This window comes from Sorex araneus, chromosome 8, assembly GCF_027595985.1.
Source record: "Sorex araneus isolate mSorAra2 chromosome 8, mSorAra2.pri, whole genome shotgun sequence".
Classification (NCBI taxonomy): Eukaryota; Metazoa; Chordata; class Mammalia; order Eulipotyphla; family Soricidae; genus Sorex; species Sorex araneus.
The window spans coordinates 38011798-38032315 of NC_073309.1; the positions used below are offsets into that span (position 1 = coordinate 38011798).

Consider the following 20518-nt stretch of genomic DNA (forward strand, 5'->3'; position numbering starts at 1 on the left):
CACAGCCCCTGTCTTTGCTCCTGTGTCTTGGGTCTTGGCCGCCTTGCCTGTGCCTGCTCAGGACAGTTCCCTGCACTGGGTGGTCCTGCGCCAGGGCACGTGGCCTTTGCCGTCTTAAACGAGCACTGTCTGTGACTCTCAGAACGGCCCTGCCCTCCCCCCTGGGACTCCTCTTCTCCGCACCCTGCCACGAGGGACAGAGCTCCTGTTTCTTTCTTTTTTTTATTGGGGCTGCAGTCGTGGAACCTCTTGCAAAACAGCTTTAGAAACTATGGTGGCAGGGTGGCCTCCGGGGCGGCAGCCACTCACACAGCCGCAGTTACGTTCCCCTTTCCCAGCACACTGGACGCACAGCTCAGCCTCCATTCCCTCACTCTAAAGAAGACATCCTGACGATCCCAAACACATTAGGCCAGAGACAACTAGCCTGTTCCAATCAGAGTATACCGAAAACCCACCAGAAGCGACCACCATCGACCGAGCTCATCCAGAAGCCTTTCTCGAAGCAAGAGGGGAATACTGATAGTGAACGGGAAGGTCCCACCTCCATACTCCCTCAACAACATGAAGATTCGATGAAGAAAAGAGTCCAGAAGCCTCAACGGGTTACCCACAAATCCGACCTCTCCAATAAAGAATTCAGAGATGAAATATTGAAGATGTTCATTGAACTCAAAGAAACGGTGGGACAGGCATTCAGTAAGTTAAAGGAGGACATGAAAGAAACAGTGGAACAGACAGCCAAGAAAATGCAGGAAGAAATGAGAGCAGAGGGGCTGGAGTGATAACACAGCGGGTAGGGCATCTGCCTTGCACGTGGCCGACCCGGGTTCGAATCCCAGCATCCCATATGGTCCCCTGAGCACCGCCAGGAGTAATTCCTGAGTGCAGAGCCAGGACTAACCCCATGCATCGCCAGGTATGACCCAAAAAGCAAAAAAAAAAAAAAAAAAAAAAAGAAATGAGAGCAGAAATAGAAACTATGGTGATGTGCCGGAGCCATGAGTCACTGGGCAGGGCACTTTCTTGCACGAGACCAACCTGAGTTCTATTCTCAGCATCCCATTGTGGTCCCCCAGGTACCACCAGGAGTAATTCCTGAGCACAGAGCCAGGAGTAAGCCCTGAGCATCGCTGGGTGTGGCCCCCAGCTGCTCCTCCAACCCCCAAAAGAAAAGAAACTACAGTGACAGTCATTTCAATAAGAAGGGGCACTGGTAGTTTTTCGGCTTTCTCCCTGGGTTTAATTAGTTTGTAGGGATGGCTCACAAAGCTCAGAGAAACAATTTGGTTACTCGGTGACAAGTTTTAACATGCAGGAGCATCCAGTCTTTAGAGATGGCCAGGTGAGGTCTGAGGAGGAGGTGCAGTGCTTTTCTGCTCTCCCCAAATCTCACGGGACCGGGAGTGGGTATTGGGCTGCCCTTCTGAGTTTTTATGGAGACCTCATTGTCTTTCGTGGGATCGCCTGTTCCAGACCTCTGATCATAGTTCCATCCTCCAGCCTGAGGGACACTGCGGAAGCCGTGCCTTTACATAAGAAAACACCCGGTCCCGCTCTTGTCAGTCAGGAAATTTCACGGAGTTTTTGTACTTAAAAGGGAGGAAGGCTGAAGGAAGAGATACGAATGGCCAAAAGGCACATGAAAAAGTGCTCTACATCACTAATCATCAGGGAGATGCAGATCAAAACAACCATGAGATACCACCTCACACCACAGAGACTGGCACACATCCAAAAGAACAAAAGCAACCACTGTTGGAGAGGATGTGGGGACCCTTCTACACTGCTGGTGGGAATGCCGACTGGTTCAGCCCTTTTGGAAAACAATATGGACGATTCTCAAAAAATTAGAGGTTGAGCTTCCATTTGACCCAGCAATACTACTGCTGGGAACATATCCCAGAAAAGCCAAAAAGTATAGTCGAAATGACATCTGCACTTATATGTTCATTGCAGCACTGTTTACAATAGCCAGAATCTGGAAAAAACCCGAGTGCCCTAGAACAGATGACTGGTTGAAGAAACTTTGGTACATCTATACAATGGAATACTATGCAGCTGTTAGAAAAAAGGAGGTCATGAATTTTGCATATAAGTGGATCGGCATGGAAAGTATCATGCTAAGTGAAATGAGAAAGAGAGAGACAGACATAGAAAGATTGCACTCATCTGTGGAATATAGAATAACAGAGTAGGAGACTAACACCCAAGAATAGTAGAAATAAGTACCAGGAGGCTGACTCCATGGCTTGGAGGCTGGCCTCACATTCTGGGGAGAGGACAACTCAGAGAAGGGATCACCAAGTACAATGGAGTCGGAGGCCATTCGGGGGAAGGGTGATGCGGGCTGAATGTGGGCTAGAGACTGAACACAGTGGCCACTCAACACCTTTATTGCGAACCACAACACCTAATTAGAGAGAGAGAGAATGAAAGGGCAGTGGCAGGGCGGGGTGTGGGGAGATGGGTTTGGGGAGGGTAGGAGGGATGCTGGGTTTACTGGTGGTGGAGAATGGGCACTGGTGAAAGGATGGGTTCTCGAACTTTGTATGAGGGGAACAAGAGCACAAAGATATGTAAATCTGTAACTGTACCCTCATGGTGATTCACTAATTAAAAATAAATAAAGGAAAAAAAAAGAAAGAATAAAAAAGGGAGGAAGGCTGGATACATAGTTCTTCTTATGAAATCCAGTGTCACGCAGGCAAAGAACATGACGATGAGAAAAATGGGAAACAGTGGAAGAGTATTGGCAGAGGAATATTCGAGCTAATTGTGGCTGGCCTTCCCATGACCGTTCTTAGAGTGTCGCTTCAAAGGGTGCCATCTGTGACTGAGGGACATGGCCAATAGAGTGTCGCTTCAAGCCACACGTTGAGAATCCATCTCTGGAGCAGGCTTTGGGTTTAGGATGCCTGCTTCAGGCAGCTTCTGTTCTGGCTGCAGGGAGGTAACTGGTGGTGGTGGCGGCGGGGCTGAGGGTGTGCTCAGGGGGCCCCTGGAAGGAGCTGGCGTAGGGGGAGAGGAGCCTGGGGTGGGGTCAGACTCCTCAGCCCTGAGCAGAGCCATGAGCCTGGTGCCCAGTCAGAGCTGGATCCCCAGTCTGTGTCTTGGGGATTGTTATTAACGTCTCAGATTGTTATTAAGGGGTCGCATCTTTTCACTGTTGCAGACCCTCCAAGAAGTGGGACAGTGCTGCTGTTCAGTATTTCCAGAACATTCTCAAAGGTAAGGGGAGCGCCTGCTCGCTGCAGCCTGCTTCGGGCTGGCATCCAGAGTTGCTTCAATCCTCTGGGGCGGAGGGGCTTGAGGTGTGCCCCGCTAGCTCTTGGAGCCTCCGCATACATTACCTGATGCCTCTCCCGCCCTCCGTGTCTAACGTGTGTTTGCACCCCCAGTCTTTGCGGGGTGAAGCTGGACACCAGTTAGTGACAGTTAAAATTAGAAAGGGCTGGTCCAAGGAATCCCGTGAGCTAGTGTCTCCAGTTCCCGTAGAGCTGCAGCACTGCGCAGTCAGGTCCTGTGCACTGCAGGGACCCAGCAGCCGCCCAGCTGCTAGTGGAGATGAGGATGTCTCGGAGCATCTCTGCGCTGTGCTCTCTTGGCTCTCGGAGAGTCTCCCTGGGGGCCTGTGTCCTAAGCCTTGGCAGCTCAGAGTCAGATCATTTTGCTTTCCGCTTAGGACTGCAGCGGCACGGAGGGTAGCAGGATGCTGCCTGCTACCAGTTGGGGTCCCGGTGCCCCTCCCTGGCTGCTCCATTGTCTGCCCCAAGGAAAACGCAGATGCTTTGCCTTGGGGGAAATGGAATGCCGGGAGGGTTGCTGGCTTTGCAGTAGGGGAGTCTGGGGGGTACATCGAGGGGCAGTGGAGTGCCTGCCTTGGAGTACTGCCCTGCTTACCCCGGGGGCGCCTTCTCTGGGCCTCGCCACCTCACCTGTGAGATGACAGTGGCTGTTCTTTTTGTCTCACCGGTTGTGGTAAGAGTGAGATGAAATACGCTCATCAGGGCCTTAGCATAGTGCCAGCCCGACCCACCCTCAGAGCTGCCGTCGGGTTATTGAGTCTCCGATACAGTAGCTCAGGGCTCAGATTCCAGGGGCTGCTGGATTCAGCCGGAGGGTTCAGGAAACTGTTGCTCATGTGGCCTGGGAGACTCAAGTGGTCAGTGGCCACTGGTCAGTGGGAAACGGTCAGCACTGTTTCAGATATGCTTTCATGGTTTCCTTTATCCCCCACAGAGACTTCCCGGGTGGAAGCCAAATTATGTGCTGTGGAAGAAGATACTTTTGAGGTTTATCTTTATGTCACAATAAAAAATGAAAAGGTACGTTAAAGAATTTTAGAAGTAATTTCCTGATTTCAATTTTTTGTTTTAATAAAACAAAACACAAAACAAAGCAAAACAAAGCAACGAAATACCGCAATACAAAGCAAACATCAAGAGAAGCTGCCTTGGGTCCAAGAAGAGAAGAGAGCACAGTGGGGAGGGCATTCACCTTGCATGCAGTTAACTCAGGCTCAAAGCTGACTCCATATGGTCCCCCAGACACTACAAGGAGTGATGCCTGAGTGCAGAACCAGGAGTGATCCCTGAACACAGAGCCCAGAGAGTGCCCTGAGTGTAGAGCCAGGAGTAATCCCTGAGCACTGAGCCAGGAGTGATCCCTGAGCACAGAGTCAGGAGAGAACCCTGAGCACTGCTGGGTGTTGCCCCGAAACCCTTCCTCCCCCCAAAAATGAAAGTGTCCTTCATAAAAGTGTAGACATTTTCTTTCTTTTGTTGGGGGTTTCGCTACACCCAGCAGTGCTCAGGTTGCTCCTAGCTCTGTGCTCGGGAATTATCCCTGCCGGGGCTCGGGGGAGCGGGTGTGGTGCTGGGGAGCTCACCATCATGGCCACGTGCGAGGCAAGTGCTTTCCCTCGGCCGCCACTTCGCCAGACCCTGGGCTTTCTCTCAACGCTTAACTCAGAAGTTGGCACGAACACATTTTCTCTTTTTTGACGACTTTTCTATTGTAGTTTAGTGTTTTGGGGTAGCGTTCTGTTTACTGATAAAGCAGTTATTCCTGTAGTGCGGAGCATGACTCTTCTTTCAGAGGACTGGACGAAGTAAGCACACCCATTTGGTATGGGTGGTTTTTATTTTATTCTTTTTGTATTTTTAAAAATAGGGGCCATATCTGACGGTGCTCCAGGCTGTACCCTGTTGCACTTGGGGGGCCCTGCAGGGCTGGGGATTTGAACTCGGAGCCTCACGCATCCAAACCATGCTCTCTACCAGTCAAACTATGTCCAGGTCCCTTGAAAAACTTACAAAAATTGTAAGTTTTCTTACAATTTTTTTTTGCACTGGGGGGCGGGGGAGGAGGGTTTATTACCGAATCACCCGTGAGAACAGTTTACAAAGCTTTGAGTTTTCTTACTATTTTGCTCAGAATTATGCTCTCTGTGTAACGTGACATTTCTGGAATTGGTGTTTGGTGTAAAGTTTGAAGTAGTAATCTGACTAGTTTCTTGCCTGTATTTTCTTAATCACGGGCTGTCTTAAATCGAACAGGTTTGTGTTAATGATGATCTGGTTGCGAAGAACTTTGCTTGTTATGTATCACCCATGGAAAACAAAAGCCTCGATGGTTTAGGGAAGCCAAGAATGAGCCTGAAGTCAGCAGCCTTTTCCAGTAAACTCAACCCAGCACTCACTCTCTGGCCAATGTTTGTGCAAAGAGAAGATGGTCAAGGAATGAAAAGTGAGTGGATTCTCCTTCTCCGTCTCTTTATTATTTTCATTAACTCTTTGATTTGTAGGCATTGTATGTATAGACAGGTTGTTGTAGAGACTTCGGACTTCCCTTCCTAAGGAAATTATTTATTTATTTATTTATTCATTTATTTATTTATTTATTTAGGTTTTAGAGCCACATCCAGTGATGCTCAGGGCTTATTCCTGGACCTGTGCTCAGAAATCACATCTGGCAGTGCTCTGAGGACCATATGGGATTCTGGGGATTGAACCTAAGTCGGCCACGTGCAAAGCAAGTCCTATACTATCACTCCAGCCCAGAGACTCAGGATTTAATACTTTCGTTTTAATCCACCTGAGTTTGCAATCGGTTCTGAGATCTTAAAACTATGGCCTTTCGATTTTATGAGAGAGAAAAATACTGTTCTTACTTTCTTATTAAGTCGAAAATGTTTCCAAGACAAGGTTTTACATGATTGGCATTTAGAAAAGAGTTATTTATTAGCATGAGGATATGAGAAGAGTCCATCGTGGGTGGTGGAAACCATTGTGAGTGCCTTCCTCCCCTCGCCCCCCTGTGGGCCCCTGCCACCTATCCAAGTCGTACAGCGGAAGCCACAGTAGAGGAATTCCCACTTGCATTTTGGCTGTTATTTCACACTGTAACCCTGAGATGTGTTCTTCTGTCAGATTCCCAGGATTTGACTTTTCTGGCACAGTCTCTGCAGACTCCCTCGCCCAAGAGCGTTGAGCTAGGACCAGCCTCCCCACCCCTGGGTAAGCTCCCCTCATTCCCTTCATCTCACAGGGGTGTCTGAGCTCCTCAGAGACTGGGAATGTTGGTGCAGACTACGGTGATTGTAGCATGCTTTCCCTAATTTACTGGAAGGTGTTTATTTGCGGCTCATACCTAGAGGATTGTATGCTAATGTAAAAACCATGCTAAACGCTTGTTCATGTGTATGACCATAAACCAGCCACAGTCCCATGATTGTTTGTCCTCAGGCAATACATAGGGATTCACGAGTTATTTTAAGCAGTAGGAGTTCATAAATATAAGAAAGGTGTACCTTTAAGGACAGAAACGGCCGATTTTTGATTCCATATCTGTAAAACAGTTAATGAACTGGAATTGTTGGACGGAAGTGTCCCAACAATTTGTTTTGTTTTGTTTTTGTCTTTTTTTGTGTTAGTTTTGGTTTTTGGCCACACCTGAAGTGCTCAGGGCTGGCTTTCTGGATTTACACTAGGGGATCACTCCTGGCAAGCTTGGGGGACCGTAGCAGGTGCTAGGGATTGAACCCAGGTCAGCTGCATGCAAGGCAAGCGCCCTGCCCACTGTATGTCACTCTGACCCATGAACAACAGTTGGATGTCAACAAATCAATGCTAATAAACTGATGCCTGTCTTTTTAAAAATTGAATCACCATTTGATACACATGTACAAAGCTGCTTTCAGTCATACAATGTTCCAATATCCATCCCTCCACCAGTGTATATTTCCCACCACCAATGTCCCCAGTTCCCCCTTGCCATTCCCCTAGCCTATCTCTACCTCTCTCTCTATCTCTCTCTGTGTCTCTATCTCTGTCTCTGCCTCTCTCTCTCTCTCTGTCTCTCTCTCCCCTACCTTTTGGGCATTATGGTTTGCAAAACAGATCCTGAAAGGTTATCGTGTTTATTTCTTTACCTACTTTCAGCACGAAGTTCTTATCCAGAGTGATTATTTCCCTGTCTTTTTCACAGTGGTCCCTTCTCTGTCCCAGCTGCCTTCTCCCTCAGCACCAGAGGCAGGCTTTCAACCGTGGACCAGTCCTGACCCTTGTCTCTACTGTCCATGGGTATTAGTCTCATATTGTGTTTTTTATATATCCCATAAATGAGTGCAGTCATTCTATGTCTGTCCCTCTCCTTATGACTCATTTCACTCAGAATGATACTCATTCATGTCCATCCATTTATAATTTCATGACTTCAGTTTTCCTAACAGCTGCATAGTATTCCACTGTATAGATGCACCATGGTTTCTTTAACCAGTCTTCTGTTTTCAGGCACTCAGATTGTTTTCGGATTCTGGCTATTGTTAATAGTGCTGCAATAAACATTGAAGTTGGCATTTCTGCTGTGTATTTTTTGGGCCCTCGGGGTATATTGCCAGAAATGATATTGATGGGTCATATGTACTGAATCTCAATTTCTAGCCTTTTGAGGAATGTCCATATTGTTTTCCAAAAAGACTGGGCCAGTCAGCATTCCCACCAACATTTAACGAGAGTCCCTTTCTCCCCATATTCACACCAACACTGGTTGTTCTTGTTCCTTTGGATGTGTGCCAGTCTCTGTGGTGTAAGATGATATCTCATTTTTGTTTTGAGATATCAGATATCAGATCTCCCTGATGATTAGCAATGTAGAGCATTTTTCTCATGTACCTTTTGGCCATTTGTATTTCTTCTTTGAGGAGGTTTCTGTTCATTTCTTCTCCCTATTTTTTGATGGGGTTGGCTGTTTTTTTCTCCCAAAGTTCTACCAGTGCCTGATGTATCTTTGATACTAACTTCTTATCTGATGGGTATTGGGTAAATAATTTTTCCCAGTGTGGGCTCTCTTTGTATCTTGGTCGCTTTTTTTGAGGTACAGAAGCTTCTTAGTCTACTGTAGTCCCATTTGTTTATCTTTGCGTCTGCTTGGTCAGTGGTGTTTCATCTTTGAAGATGCCTTTAGCTTTAATGTCATGGAAGGTTCTGCCCCCATTATCCTCCGTGTACCTTATGGATTCAGGTCTTATATAGAGATCTTTAATCCTTTTTGATCTGAATTTGGGGCCTGGCATTAGAAAGAGGTCTGAGTTCATTGTTTTAGATGCAGCTGGCCAGTTTTCCCAGGACCACTTGTTGAAGAAACTGATACTTCTTTGATGCTTAGCACACAACTGTGGTCTTCATTTCTCTATAGAGTGTATGTATACCTGAGGGTGTGAAATACCCATATGTGAATCCTATATCCATAGAAAACTCAACTGAATTAATGCTGTAGTCAGCTGAAGTAGTTCCTATACTTAAAATTATTTTTAATGATTTGATGGTATTGTTCATTAGAAAAATGTAGATAATAAATGATCACCTACTATTTCTTTACTTTAAAAATTATGTTATTATTTATGGAGGTAGAGGGCCATTAATAAAAGTGCTCAGGGATCATTCCTGGTAGTGCTTGAGGGAACATATGGGATGTCGGGACTCAAACCAGGGTTAGCCACATGCAAGGCAAGCACCTTACCTGCTGTAGTCATCTACTTTTTAAACTGTTTCCTCCTTACTGAAATTTGAGTCTTTCCAAAGATGTGTAGATATGAGGATGTACATAAAATTAAATAATTAACTTATGGAAATGTTACTCTACAAAAAGTACCTCTTCATTGTACTTTTTGCTCAATATTTGGCTCTGATATCATTGTTGGCCCAGTGTCTGCCCCTGTGAACAGGGTGGGGGCCGTTCCCATCCCTTGAATTGGCTAGAGGGGCCATTCTGGACAGACCTGCCTGGCACAGTATCTGGCCCCTGGCAGCCTTTGGCACCTGTGTCTGCCTCCTGTCAGAGTCCCCTGCCAGGATTCCTGCTCCAGGGGTCCCTGTCACCACTGCACCTACGCTATCTCCATTCATCTTTCATTCTTTGTCATTGTGGCGGGGAAATACCAGGTGTCTCTGTCATCGTGTCATCGTGCTTAGTCACTGCCTGGCTTTCTAGGCAGCATGTGACCATGTCATTATTGTTTTAAATAGAAGGTTGCTGGGCTAAAGGCAATAGAAATGAGTGCCAGAAGGACTGGTCTTTAGGAGGAAGCTTGCCACAAGAGATGAGAGGATGGGGGAGGGTGGTTAGGACAGAGAAGGGACAACTGTGAAAATGATAGTGGGAAATAATCACTTTGGACAGGAACTGGGTGCTGAAATGAGACAAAGTTATCTGCATGAGAGAGAGAGAAAGAAGAAAAGTACCTGCCACAGAGGCGGGCTGCGGTGGGAAATATTCACTGGGGGAGGGATGGGTGTTGGATCATTGTATGACTGAAAGCCGACCATGAACAGCTCTGTAATGGTCTGTCTCACAGATATTCAATTAAAAAAATTAAAAGACAGTGTTATGCATGATCCCCTTTCAGTTACAGCATTGCAGACCAGCATCTGCGTCTGCGAGGGGAGAAGAAAAACCTGTTCTGCCCTAGAGGCAGGCTGGTGTGGGGTCAAGGGGTGGGGGAGGAAACTAGGAACATTGGCAGAGGGAGGGGATTGGTGTTGGAACACTGTACGCCTGAAACTCAGTTGTAAATATCTTTGTAACTATCTTACAATGATTTAATTAAAAGGTGTTTTCATCCAGTGATGGGTTTATAGAGTTGTGCCCCCCCCATAAATTGGAAAAGTCCAGGAATTATTCTGGGTTGAGTTCCTTTTCCTTCTTTTTTTTCTTTTTACCCAAATAAAGTATTTTTGGACAGACAGAGTATTTGGGCTTGCACAGGGCCTGTTTATGGCTCTGTGCTCAAAGGACCACATGTGGTGCCAGGGATTGAATTGAGGTCAGTAGCATGCAAGGCAAGCACTTGACCCTTACACTATCTCACTGCCAAATAATTTATTTTTCGTGGAAATTTATTCTGATGTAAACATATAATCTTCAGCATCCCCACAGTAATTTTTATTTCTGTATTGTTCTTTCCACTCATTGAACTTGGTGGTCTTCTTTGCAACTTTCCCATCAAATTTTCTGTTTCTGCGAGACTGTTAGTATTGTGGAATATGGAGATGGCTTGTATGGCCTCCTATGCGGCTGTGCACTCCAAAACTCTGGGACTGGGCCTTTCATGGGTGTGGTGGCTGCTGGCTGCTCTGGGAGGGAGGGAAATCTGCACGCCCCCATCTGAGAAGATCCCGGAGTATTCAACCAGGAGATGAACCTACCTGGGAGGATTTGCAGTTTGTAGTCTTTTCCCAAGTAATGTCTTTAGCCCAGTTTTACCTAGCTTGGCTATGTTATTCATTAAACAACTTTTGTTTTATTTATTTATTATTTATTTATTTATTTATTAGTTTTTAGGCCACACCTAGTGATGCTCAGGGGTTACTCCTGACTCTGCATTCGGGTCGGGGATCACTCCTGGTGTGCTCGGGGGACCCTGTGGGATCCTGGGGAATGGAGCCCCATGTTGGCCACATGCAAGGCAAGAGCCCTACCTACTGGACTGTCACTCCGGCTCCATCACTCAACAGCTTTTGAAATGTCAGTTTTAGTCCTAGATAAAAATATTGACATTCCACCACAGCCGCCATATAATCTCATCTGTCACCCAGCCTCAGAGGCTCATGATTAAATCCCAGGAGAGATCAGCTAGCTGCAAAAGTTCCTCAGATAACTGGTCCCTAGTTGAGAACTCGGGGGCAGCCTTCGAGCAGGTAGGCCAAGTCCTTGCCCTGCTGGAGCCCCAACAGCCACACGCACACCCCAATAGCTACTACCATGCTTATAGCCGAACTCCATCGCCTCATGACTGAGCTCCATAGAGAGGCCAAACTGCCAGAAATTTCAGGTATGCAAGGATTTTTCGGTCGAGAACTCGGGGCCTTCTCTGAGTCGGGGTGGGTGACTGCCCTGTACCGGAAGCCCGGGTAGCCACGCCCGTGCTCCATCAATGCCGCCAGGTCAGCTCACTGCCCAGTTAAATATTCTGGATTTTCTGGAGTGTGTGGCCACATTTGCAGCCATGTGACATATCCCAGCTATACAATACTAACATCCCAGTAGGTGCACACCAGAGTGGATGGGTATGTAATCTAGAAGCCAACGAAACTCAGCAGAAATAGTAACATGGGAGGTTCAACTAGCCACCACAGTTTAGTAACCCCTAAGACAAGGACTTAATCGCTCCTGGTGCGATACCACAATTTTCACAAATTTTCTTTTACTGGAGCATTTTTTGATCATTCCATTAGCCACTTATTGGTAGGGAGGAATATAAAGCTATTTTTGGCCTGCTACGGGGGCAGGCTTGCAGGCTGATTGGGAAAATGGGGACAGTGGTGGATGGAAGGCCATAGTGGTGGAATTGGGGTTGGAATATTGAATGCCTGTGACAAATGTATCATGAAACAGCTTTGTAAACCACGATGTTTGAATAAAATAGAAAAAATGTAAGAAAGTATTTGAGAGTCTATCATTTTGTTACCTCCTGGTTATTATTTTGTTTCCACCTGCTTTATAAATACCTTGTTCCTGCTGTGTTTTGATGTTTTGGATTTTTTTTTTTTGCCACATACGGTAATTTAGCTCAGGGTATACTCTTCATTCTAGGCTCCAAGGTTACTCCTGGTGGGATTTGGGAGGCGTATGGGGTGCCAGGGATTGAATGCATGGAAAGAACCCTACCCACTGTACTGCCGCTCTAGCAATGTGATTTCCACAGTCCTCTCATGTCTGTCGTGCTGTTAGGACGCAAGAGGTGCAGTTGTGATCCTGAGAAGTTGCTGAGACTGAGTTGTTATTGGTCAGTTATTAGTAGTGGGAAGCACCCCACCCCATGTATTACTGTGAAACAAGCATTTCCCAACATCCATGGATCCTGTGCTCAGAATGGACAGAACAAGAGTGGGGCTTGTTTCTGTTCTATGGTGTCTGCGTCACGTGGCTGCCACCTCAGCTGCTGCGTGTCCCAACCGTAGGAGCATTTGGGCTTCTTCACAGCACAGTGGCCACTTTGAAAAGGGAGCATTCAAAGAGCATCGCGTGCTGGTGTCTCACACTTGAAGTTGTTGGTCTTGTGACAAGCCCACCCGTGTCATGGGAAAGGAACACAGAGACGGTCCCTCTGGTCAGTGCGAGGAGTAGCCAACTCACCGTAAAGGACACTGGCATTTGATTGACATCTTGTGGCCTTTTGAGAAAAAATCAGTTTCAAATGGGGAAAATACATTTTGACAAATTTTGGGTTTGGGCCACCCGATGGTGTCCAGGGCTTACTCCGGGCTCTGCACTCAGGAATCACTCCTGGTGGGGCTCAAGACCGTGGCGCCAGGGATTGGACCCACTGTACCATACTGCTCTGGCCCAAGTAAATTATTTTTAATTGTTAATAAGCCAGCAAGAGAATTTTGAAAGCATTTTCTATAGTAAGACTGAAATAAGAATTTAAAATTTAATTCTCTCAAATGGGATTCAATATTGAGCCCTGTTCCATAATAATCGTGTGTGTGCCTCATGCCTGTGCTTGTCTCATTGTGTTCTTTTCTGTTCTGTTTTTGCTAATAGCACTGTCAAACATGACTTTTTCTTTTAATCATTATTTTTATATTGCAGATAAGACACTGAATTGCAGCATGGATTCACTGAGAGGTTTACCTAAGACAAAATCTGAAAAGGAAGAACAGTGCATCTCCCTGAATGATGTAAACAAGGTCGTATTTTTAAACGTTCTGTAAATATGAAATTGATATGTTATTTGAAGTTCCTTAAGATTTGCTGGGAAAACCAAAAATATGTTTGCTGTTAGAAATCTTTGGCTGTCGGGCCTGGAGCGATAGTATAGCAGGGAGGGCGTTTGCCTCGTACAGAGCTTACCCAGGTTCAATCTGCGACATCCCATATGGTCCCCTGAGCACTGCCAGAACTGGTCCCTGAGTGCAGAGTCAGGAGTTAGCCCCGATCACCACTGGGTACATGTGAGTTCAAGATGTGGGTGCACGACATGTGCATCCGGTGGCTGAGAGCCACCTCCCCAGGCTTCTCTAGCACAGGGTTAATATCCAACAGGTAAGGGCTGCCTCCCACCTCAAAGAAAAATGACCTCAAAAAAAAAAATCAACTTTGACTATAATAGGGCCAAATGCAGGTTTACCTGTTTGCTCAGTTTCCCAGGGGCCAGTCAGTTCCAGCCCGCGAGCCCTCACTCGGCCCTTCAGCCTCTCCACAGAACTGTGTGCTGATTCTCATTTTAACAGCATGGCCCCTTGGGCCCTCCAGGGGTTCCATCTCAGTTCTTTCTCCAGTGCCCTCTGAGATGGTGAGAGTAATCAGAGCGTTTTCAGCACAGCTTCTGAGTGTCAGGGGTCAGCTGTGGGGCCAGGGTCCCGAGTGGCTTGGTAGTTTCACCCACGTCCTGCTTCTTTACTGTCCACGTCCGGGTGGCCTGGGAAGTATCCGGGGTGGTTGTTTATGATAAGGAGCGCCGCAGGAGTTTTGTGCCTTAAGGAGATATAACTTCTACTGTACATAATTCTTTCTAAAAACAATTTTTTTTTTGCAGTGTGTTGAATCTTCAGTGTACTGGCCCACAAAGAGAGGCATAACTATATATGCTGAGCCCGATATACCAGCCCCCAGGTACGCGCTCGGGAGTCGGGGTAAATCAACTGGAGACCCACACATGTCGGGTGTGTGTTACGGTGGGGTCATTCCTGGGACAGGAGAGACGCAGCCTGCAGATGCCCAGGGCTCCAGCCTTGGCAGGATGGCAAGTAGGCGTAAGGTGTGGAACCAGGGCTGACTTAATGAATTTTAGAGGGGCCTGCTTGGTTCCCGCTCGCCCCCACTCGTAGGTACCAGCTGCCTCAACATCTTTACTCCTGTGGGATGTAGCCAGGTTTGTCCTGAACACGAGTCACTCTCAACAATTCCTACTCTGGGCATGGGGAGGGAGTCAGTAATACTGGCCATGACTGGTTGCTGGGTTCTGGGTTTGAGTTGCATTGACTCTAAGACAGTCTGGTTGGCAAAGGAATATGTGGAGTAGGAACAGGAGAGGCATGAGAAGGCCTCCCCACACTGAGAGGGTGGGCTTTTGGTGTCTGAGCCTGTTGGTAGGCATCCTGGCGTTTGCAGTGCCAGAAGAGGGAGGGAGGATTACCGTCAGATTGTCTGAGATTGTTGTTGGTACCGCGCTGCTGCAGGCTCTGAAAATAAAAACAATCTTGAGCCCCCTCCCCCCACACATAAAAAGTGAAAATTAAATGTTGGGTCACTCTCACTTTCTGGCTCAGACAGCCTCTGACCTTGCTCTCCCGCGGCAATCTGATTTTCCCAGTTCTTTGTATGTCAAGTAACGTGGACATAGTCTAGGTATTTTGAATAGTCTGGTCTGTTGACATCCTTCCGGGGATTTGATATTTGTTAATGTCTAATTGTTTCAGCAAGAGGTAGCAGCTCCATTATACTTACATCTCAAGTTCTGCCTCATTTTCTGTGGCCCTGAGCTGGCTTCAGTGTGGCCAGCTCCTCCAAGCGTATCCTGATGAGGTCAGCTTGGGGTGAGACTGGGACTTGGGTTGGGACATATGTGGAAATAGGGCACCTCCCTCCCTCGCCTCTGGCTCTCTCTCTTCCTTTTCCCAGAACTTTCTTCACATCTTATCATTTTCTAGCTGCTTGCACACCACAGCATTTCTCTTAATGAGAAATGTGTGAGGTCTCACAAGGACCTCTCTTGTGAGGTCCACGTCACAGGCAGCCGTCCACGGGAGAAATGAGAAAGAAACATGAGACTTGCCCACGGCCTTGAGACCACAGGCTTCCTGTGGAGGAAGGGAGAGCTTTCCCTCCAGACCTGAGGTGACAGACAGTCAGCTCAAGGGTCACAGCTGGCTTGGGGCAGGGCCAGGGGCACAGCCGGGAAGGAAAAAGCAAAAGAGAAAATCAGTTGCGCTTCCTGTACACGCTGCTTCTGCTGTGCTCTTTGGCCCACACACGGGCGTGCCCCTCTCAGGGCTGGGGGGTTTGTGGTTTGTATCTGCTGCATAGTCGCATCCCAGCCGACCCCCAGAGGAGGCGCGTCAGACCCAGGAAATCCCCTCTGCTGTATCCCTGCTTGCTTTTCACCAATGGACATTTGACTTCTCCCCCCCCCCTTCTCCCCCTACCTTTTTGGTCACTTTGTTGTGGGGAATTATGGTTGAAATAATCAGGGGAGGGAGGCTGAGGACGTCTTCACCAGCACGACTGTCCCAATGAGCTCCATACCGAGAGGCCACCTATTCCTCAGTGGTGCTGCTTACATTTTCTCTCAGAAAATGAAGACGCTCTTGGATTTGGTTAAAAAGGTTTAAAGTTTTAAGACATTCATTTTTTTGCTTCCTAGTACTCTGTGTCAGAAGCCAAATGAGAAATCCTTCAGATTGGCCGAGAAGAAAGAATGCGATGAGAAGAATGGCTGTGTGAAGTACGGTTTGTTTCTTGGCCTGAATTTTTTTTATCAAAATGAACGTGATAAAATTATAACAGGACACGTTTGCATGTGATTGTCCTACTAACGCCAGAGCTGTGGTCTCACTAACAGATCCTGCACGCAGTCTGTCCTGTGGGCTTCCCTGGTATTTTTTTCTCAGCATTTTCTAGAATGGGTTTTTCTGGTTAAATCTTTTATTCCGGGGTAAACAGTCTTTTCATACCTCCCCTTTCTGATTTTCTTGTCCAAGTGAACAATTTTATGAAATAAATTAGATCCAGTTCATCTTTAGGACTGTTAATTTTATTTAGATTGCTCTTTGCTTTCAGCCCAGATGGAGGCACTTATTAGGTATGTTTTTTGGTTTGGGGGGGGAGAGGGAGGAGGCAGACAGAGGATCTTGTTTCCGGGTCTCATTGAACCTAGAGTTCAAGGTCGCAAAGTTCTGCTTACCTGGTTTTGCAGGGCTTCACTCGTGTGTGAGGTTCGGCCCAAGTGTCCGGAGAGCGGCCTGGAGCGTGACGGTGGCTCCAGCATCTGAGGGAGGGGTCAAACCCAGACACCCCACCCCACCAAGCCAGATAAATACCTCACTGGCCAACCCCCACTACATCCACTATCCAGCCACTGCCACGCTCCAGGCTGCTCTCCAGACACACCATAAGACACTTAATACCCATTATTCCCGCACCATATTTGATAGGGTTCAAATTCGGTGTGAACCATGGTAACACCTCTAAGGGTGATTGGAGGCCTCCCTAAAAGCCTCTGTCCCTCTCAGAGAGCCTGGCAAGCTACCGAGAGTATCCTGCCCTCACGGTAGAGCCTAGCAAGCTACCCGTGGTGTATTCGATATGCCAACAACAGTAACAACAATTGGCCTCATTCACCTGACACCAAAAGAGCCCCCAATATGGCAGTGTTAAGAAAGATGAGCAGGGAGAAGCTGAAAAAATCTTGGGGACGAACTAGACTGCCAAAATGAAGAAAGACTGAAATGATTGTCTGTACTTTCAACACACGTACGCTGGCATCAGAAGCATCCATCGAGGACCTGATGGTGCAAGTGCAAAAGATCAAGTATGACATCATTGGCTGACTGAAACTAGAAGACATCAATCACATCACGCCATTTTCGACACTGGAGGAGAATTGTTCCTCGGAACATGTGATAACAGAGGCGTCGGTGGTGTTAGTGTCCTTGTCAACACGAACTTGGCCATGAGCATTGATTCATTCGAATCAATGCTTCCAGAAAGGCCTAACAACCGAATCGGACAATTATGCTTGAATAGATGTGGCTCACTGCCTGCAGTTTCTATCTTCGTCATCTATGCACCAACTTCCAACTACGATGAAGAAGAAATTGAGATGTTCTACATGGAACTGGAAAAGTTCTATAAAAAAGACTACACGTTCTACAAGATCATTGTTGGTGATTTTAATGCCAAGATAGATCCGAGAAGGTCGCCCGAAGAAATCCACGTTGGGACCCATGGCCTAAAATGGAACAATCAGGGTGAGAGACTGAATTTATCATGTCGACCAAGGCCATCCATGGTAACTCACAGTTCCAGAAGGCTGAATCTAAATGCTGGACATGGGAGTCTCCCAGTGGACAGTTCCACAATGAAATTGACCACATCATATTCAATTGAAGGTTTTGCCTGACCGATGTCGCTGTTGTCCCAAAATTCCAAACAGGATCGGACCACCATCTCCTTCATGCAAAATTCTACTTCACAGAGCAGGGAGAAAGGTCTGCAAAATTTAAGTCTAAGAAGGCAACTCCCAGAATGACCACCAACTGGGAGCTCTTTGGCACTATTGCAGCAATGTGGGAAGATGCCGTCCTTGACAACATCGACAAGGAATATGATCAACTGGTTCAGCACCTCCATGACTGTGCGAAGAATGCTGAGAGTGAGAAAGCCACAAACAGATGCCTGTCTTCGGAAACTCTCGAGCTCATTCGTCAATGTGGTTTGACACGAGCCTCAGGCAACCACAACCTAATGTCCGAGCTCACAAAGCTGTACACAGATGCGATAAAGGAAGACCTCAAAGAGAGAAGAGCAGCAGTGTTGGCCAGTGTAGCAGAAGCCGGGAAAAGTATTCACAATGCTCGCCTGTCCTTTGCCAACTACAGGACCAAGATGAATGCCCTCTGACGTCCAGATGGATCTATCACATCTTCCAGAAAGGCAATGGAGAGGATTATTCACGACTTCTATTCAGATCTCTTTGACAGCCATGCCCACCTGCCCACATACCAAATTCTGCAGAATGGATATGTCGTTCCCAACCCAACATCCTCCCTTCTGAAATCCAACATGCCATTTCGTTGGTAAAGACGCGTATAGCACCTGGTCTGGACAAGGTCAGATCTGAACACCTGAAGAATCTGCTGCCAGTACTCGTCAATACACTGGCCCGACTCTTCACACGCTACCTGTTTGAATGCAAGGTTCCGTCTCAGTGGAAAACCAGTAGGACCGTTCTGTTGTACAAGAAGGGAGACATCCATGACATCGGCAACTCTCGCCCAATCTGCCTGCTGTCTGTTGTCTACAAGTTGTTCACTCATGTCATCCTGAATAGAATAGGCAGAACACTAGACGAAGGACAACCATGAGAGCAAGCCGGGTTCCAAAGGGGATTCAGCACAATAGACCATTACACACAGTGACCAAACTCATTGAAGTTTCGCGAGAGTTCAATATGCCGCTCTGTCTAACGTTCATCGACTTAAAGAAGGCCTTCGATTCTGTTGAGCGGAGGAGGACGGGTGCTAGACTGCCAGCTGGCCGTTAGTGCCCCCCAACCCGGAAGAGGCTCCTCGGGCCATTCCAGGGCTGGGGTCTTAGAAGGCTGCCGCAGAGCTCGGCCTCACAGATCTGATCTGTGGGTGCCCTAATGCAGCCGCACACTCACCCCCTTGCAGGGCACCCTGGATGTCTCAGTGCCTCGGATGGCTCTTCCTGGGAATGAAACATCTGGTTTTATGCAGTTTTTAACATCGTTATTGTGGCTCAATAGCTTACCTCTGCAATGTAGTCTGTTACTTTTTTTTTTAAGTTAGATTGTCTTCTCCTTGGCTAAATGTCCTGTACCTAGGACCCTCCAGGTACCGTGGTACCTAGGTGCGACTGTAGGTGCGAGGGAACCTGTGTGGTTGAAGAGCCTACAGTAGAGGAAAGGGAAGTGGTGGGATTCTTGGAACTAGCGGGACACTTGGCAATGATACAGTCTTTCGTCTTGTCCCGAGCATGTGATCCTGGCACTGCTCTGTCCCCACCCCGTGACACAGCCTGTCCAGGTGTGCCGTGGCTCTCGGACTGCCACGGACACACAGAGCAGAACACGCCCTAACTTTCCAGCTAAGCCCTGCAGGAGTGCAGTTTATCTCACCTCTCCAAGAAAGAAAAGTCATAGCTCAGTAAGAAAAGTACCACACTTTCTTCTTTGCATTGTCCTTTTGCCTGTTTTACAGATTATTGCAGTTTTTAAATCCAGATCCTCTGAGAGCTGATGGGATCTCTGAATTGAAGCAGGTATTTGTAGCCCTAGAAAAAAATTTAAATATCAGTCACTTGTTAAATCCCTCTCCTTCCTCGTTCCATATTTGGGATTAGAAGAGGGATCCCCAATCCCTGACTACCAAGCTAGATATGAAGGGTCCTGGTGTGGGCCCCTGACACCAAAATCATTCTCTCTCTCTGTCCCTTCTCTCCCCTCTCTGCTCCCCTCCCCTCCCCCTTCCCCTCTCTTCCCCTCTTCTCTCCCCTGCAAAGGTGCTTTTGCTTTATTCTGTTTTTGTCTATTGACTGATTTTTCCCCCTTAATAATTTTTTAATGGAACAACATTTAAGAAAAATGGAAGAATTTTCTAGTGAGTTATCGCTTTGTAGAAATTACTCATTTACAGTTAAGATCGTAGATGACCTTCCTTTAATCTTGGTATTTTGGTGATTTTGACAAGCATGTGTGCCAGGACACTAACTTCTGGCCTCGGGCACCTTGAGTTCCCTCCTGAGACCGTCCCGGCAGTAGCTAGGGGCAGTACCTGCCTTTTCATTGGTAGCAGACCCTTGCGTTCTCCTCATCTCGGTAAAGTGGCTGCTACCACGTGCCGCCCCTCTGGGCAGAGGTGTCCAGCATTGTGTTCCCTTAGTTACAGAAGCTGAAGTCAGGCACCCGGCAGCCCTTTGCAGTGCTCCGTAACAAGATGGAACCGTGCTTGTCCATGGACATGGCACCACTTTCCGCAAACCTGAAAAAGGTGAGGCCAGCGCCCTGGGAGTGAGGGGTCACCTTCCTAGTGAAGGATGTTGTACTTGTATCCTAATCAATTTCTTTGCTTTAAAAATACTTTTTCAAGGGCTGGAGCAAAAGGCCTGAAACAGGGGCTGGAGCGATAGCACAACGGATAGGGCGTTTGCCTTGCACGCGGCCGACCCGGGTTCAAATCCCAGCATCCCATATGGTCCCCTGAGCACCGCCAGGAGTAATTCCTGAGTGCAGAGCCAGGAGTAACCCCTGTGCATGGCCGGGTGTGAC

The 20518-nt window shown here is 47.4% G+C and overlaps 1 protein-coding gene across 1 annotated transcript in view; it reads left to right on the top strand.

Moving 5' to 3' along the window:
* TDRD12 (tudor domain containing 12) overlaps positions 1–20518 on the top strand; it is a 61160-nt gene that overhangs the window by 12996 nt on the left and 27646 nt on the right. The window contains exons 5-13 of the mRNA XM_055146135.1: positions 3176–3231; positions 4243–4328; positions 5562–5751; positions 6435–6521; positions 13099–13196; positions 14045–14121; positions 15872–15952; positions 19452–19512; positions 20133–20240. Coding sequence (XP_055002110.1) covers positions 3176–3231; positions 4243–4328; positions 5562–5751; positions 6435–6521; positions 13099–13196; positions 14045–14121; positions 15872–15952; positions 19452–19512; positions 20133–20240 — 844 coding nt within the window. The remainder of the gene's footprint in view (positions 1–3175; positions 3232–4242; positions 4329–5561; positions 5752–6434; positions 6522–13098; positions 13197–14044; positions 14122–15871; positions 15953–19451; positions 19513–20132; positions 20241–20518) is intronic.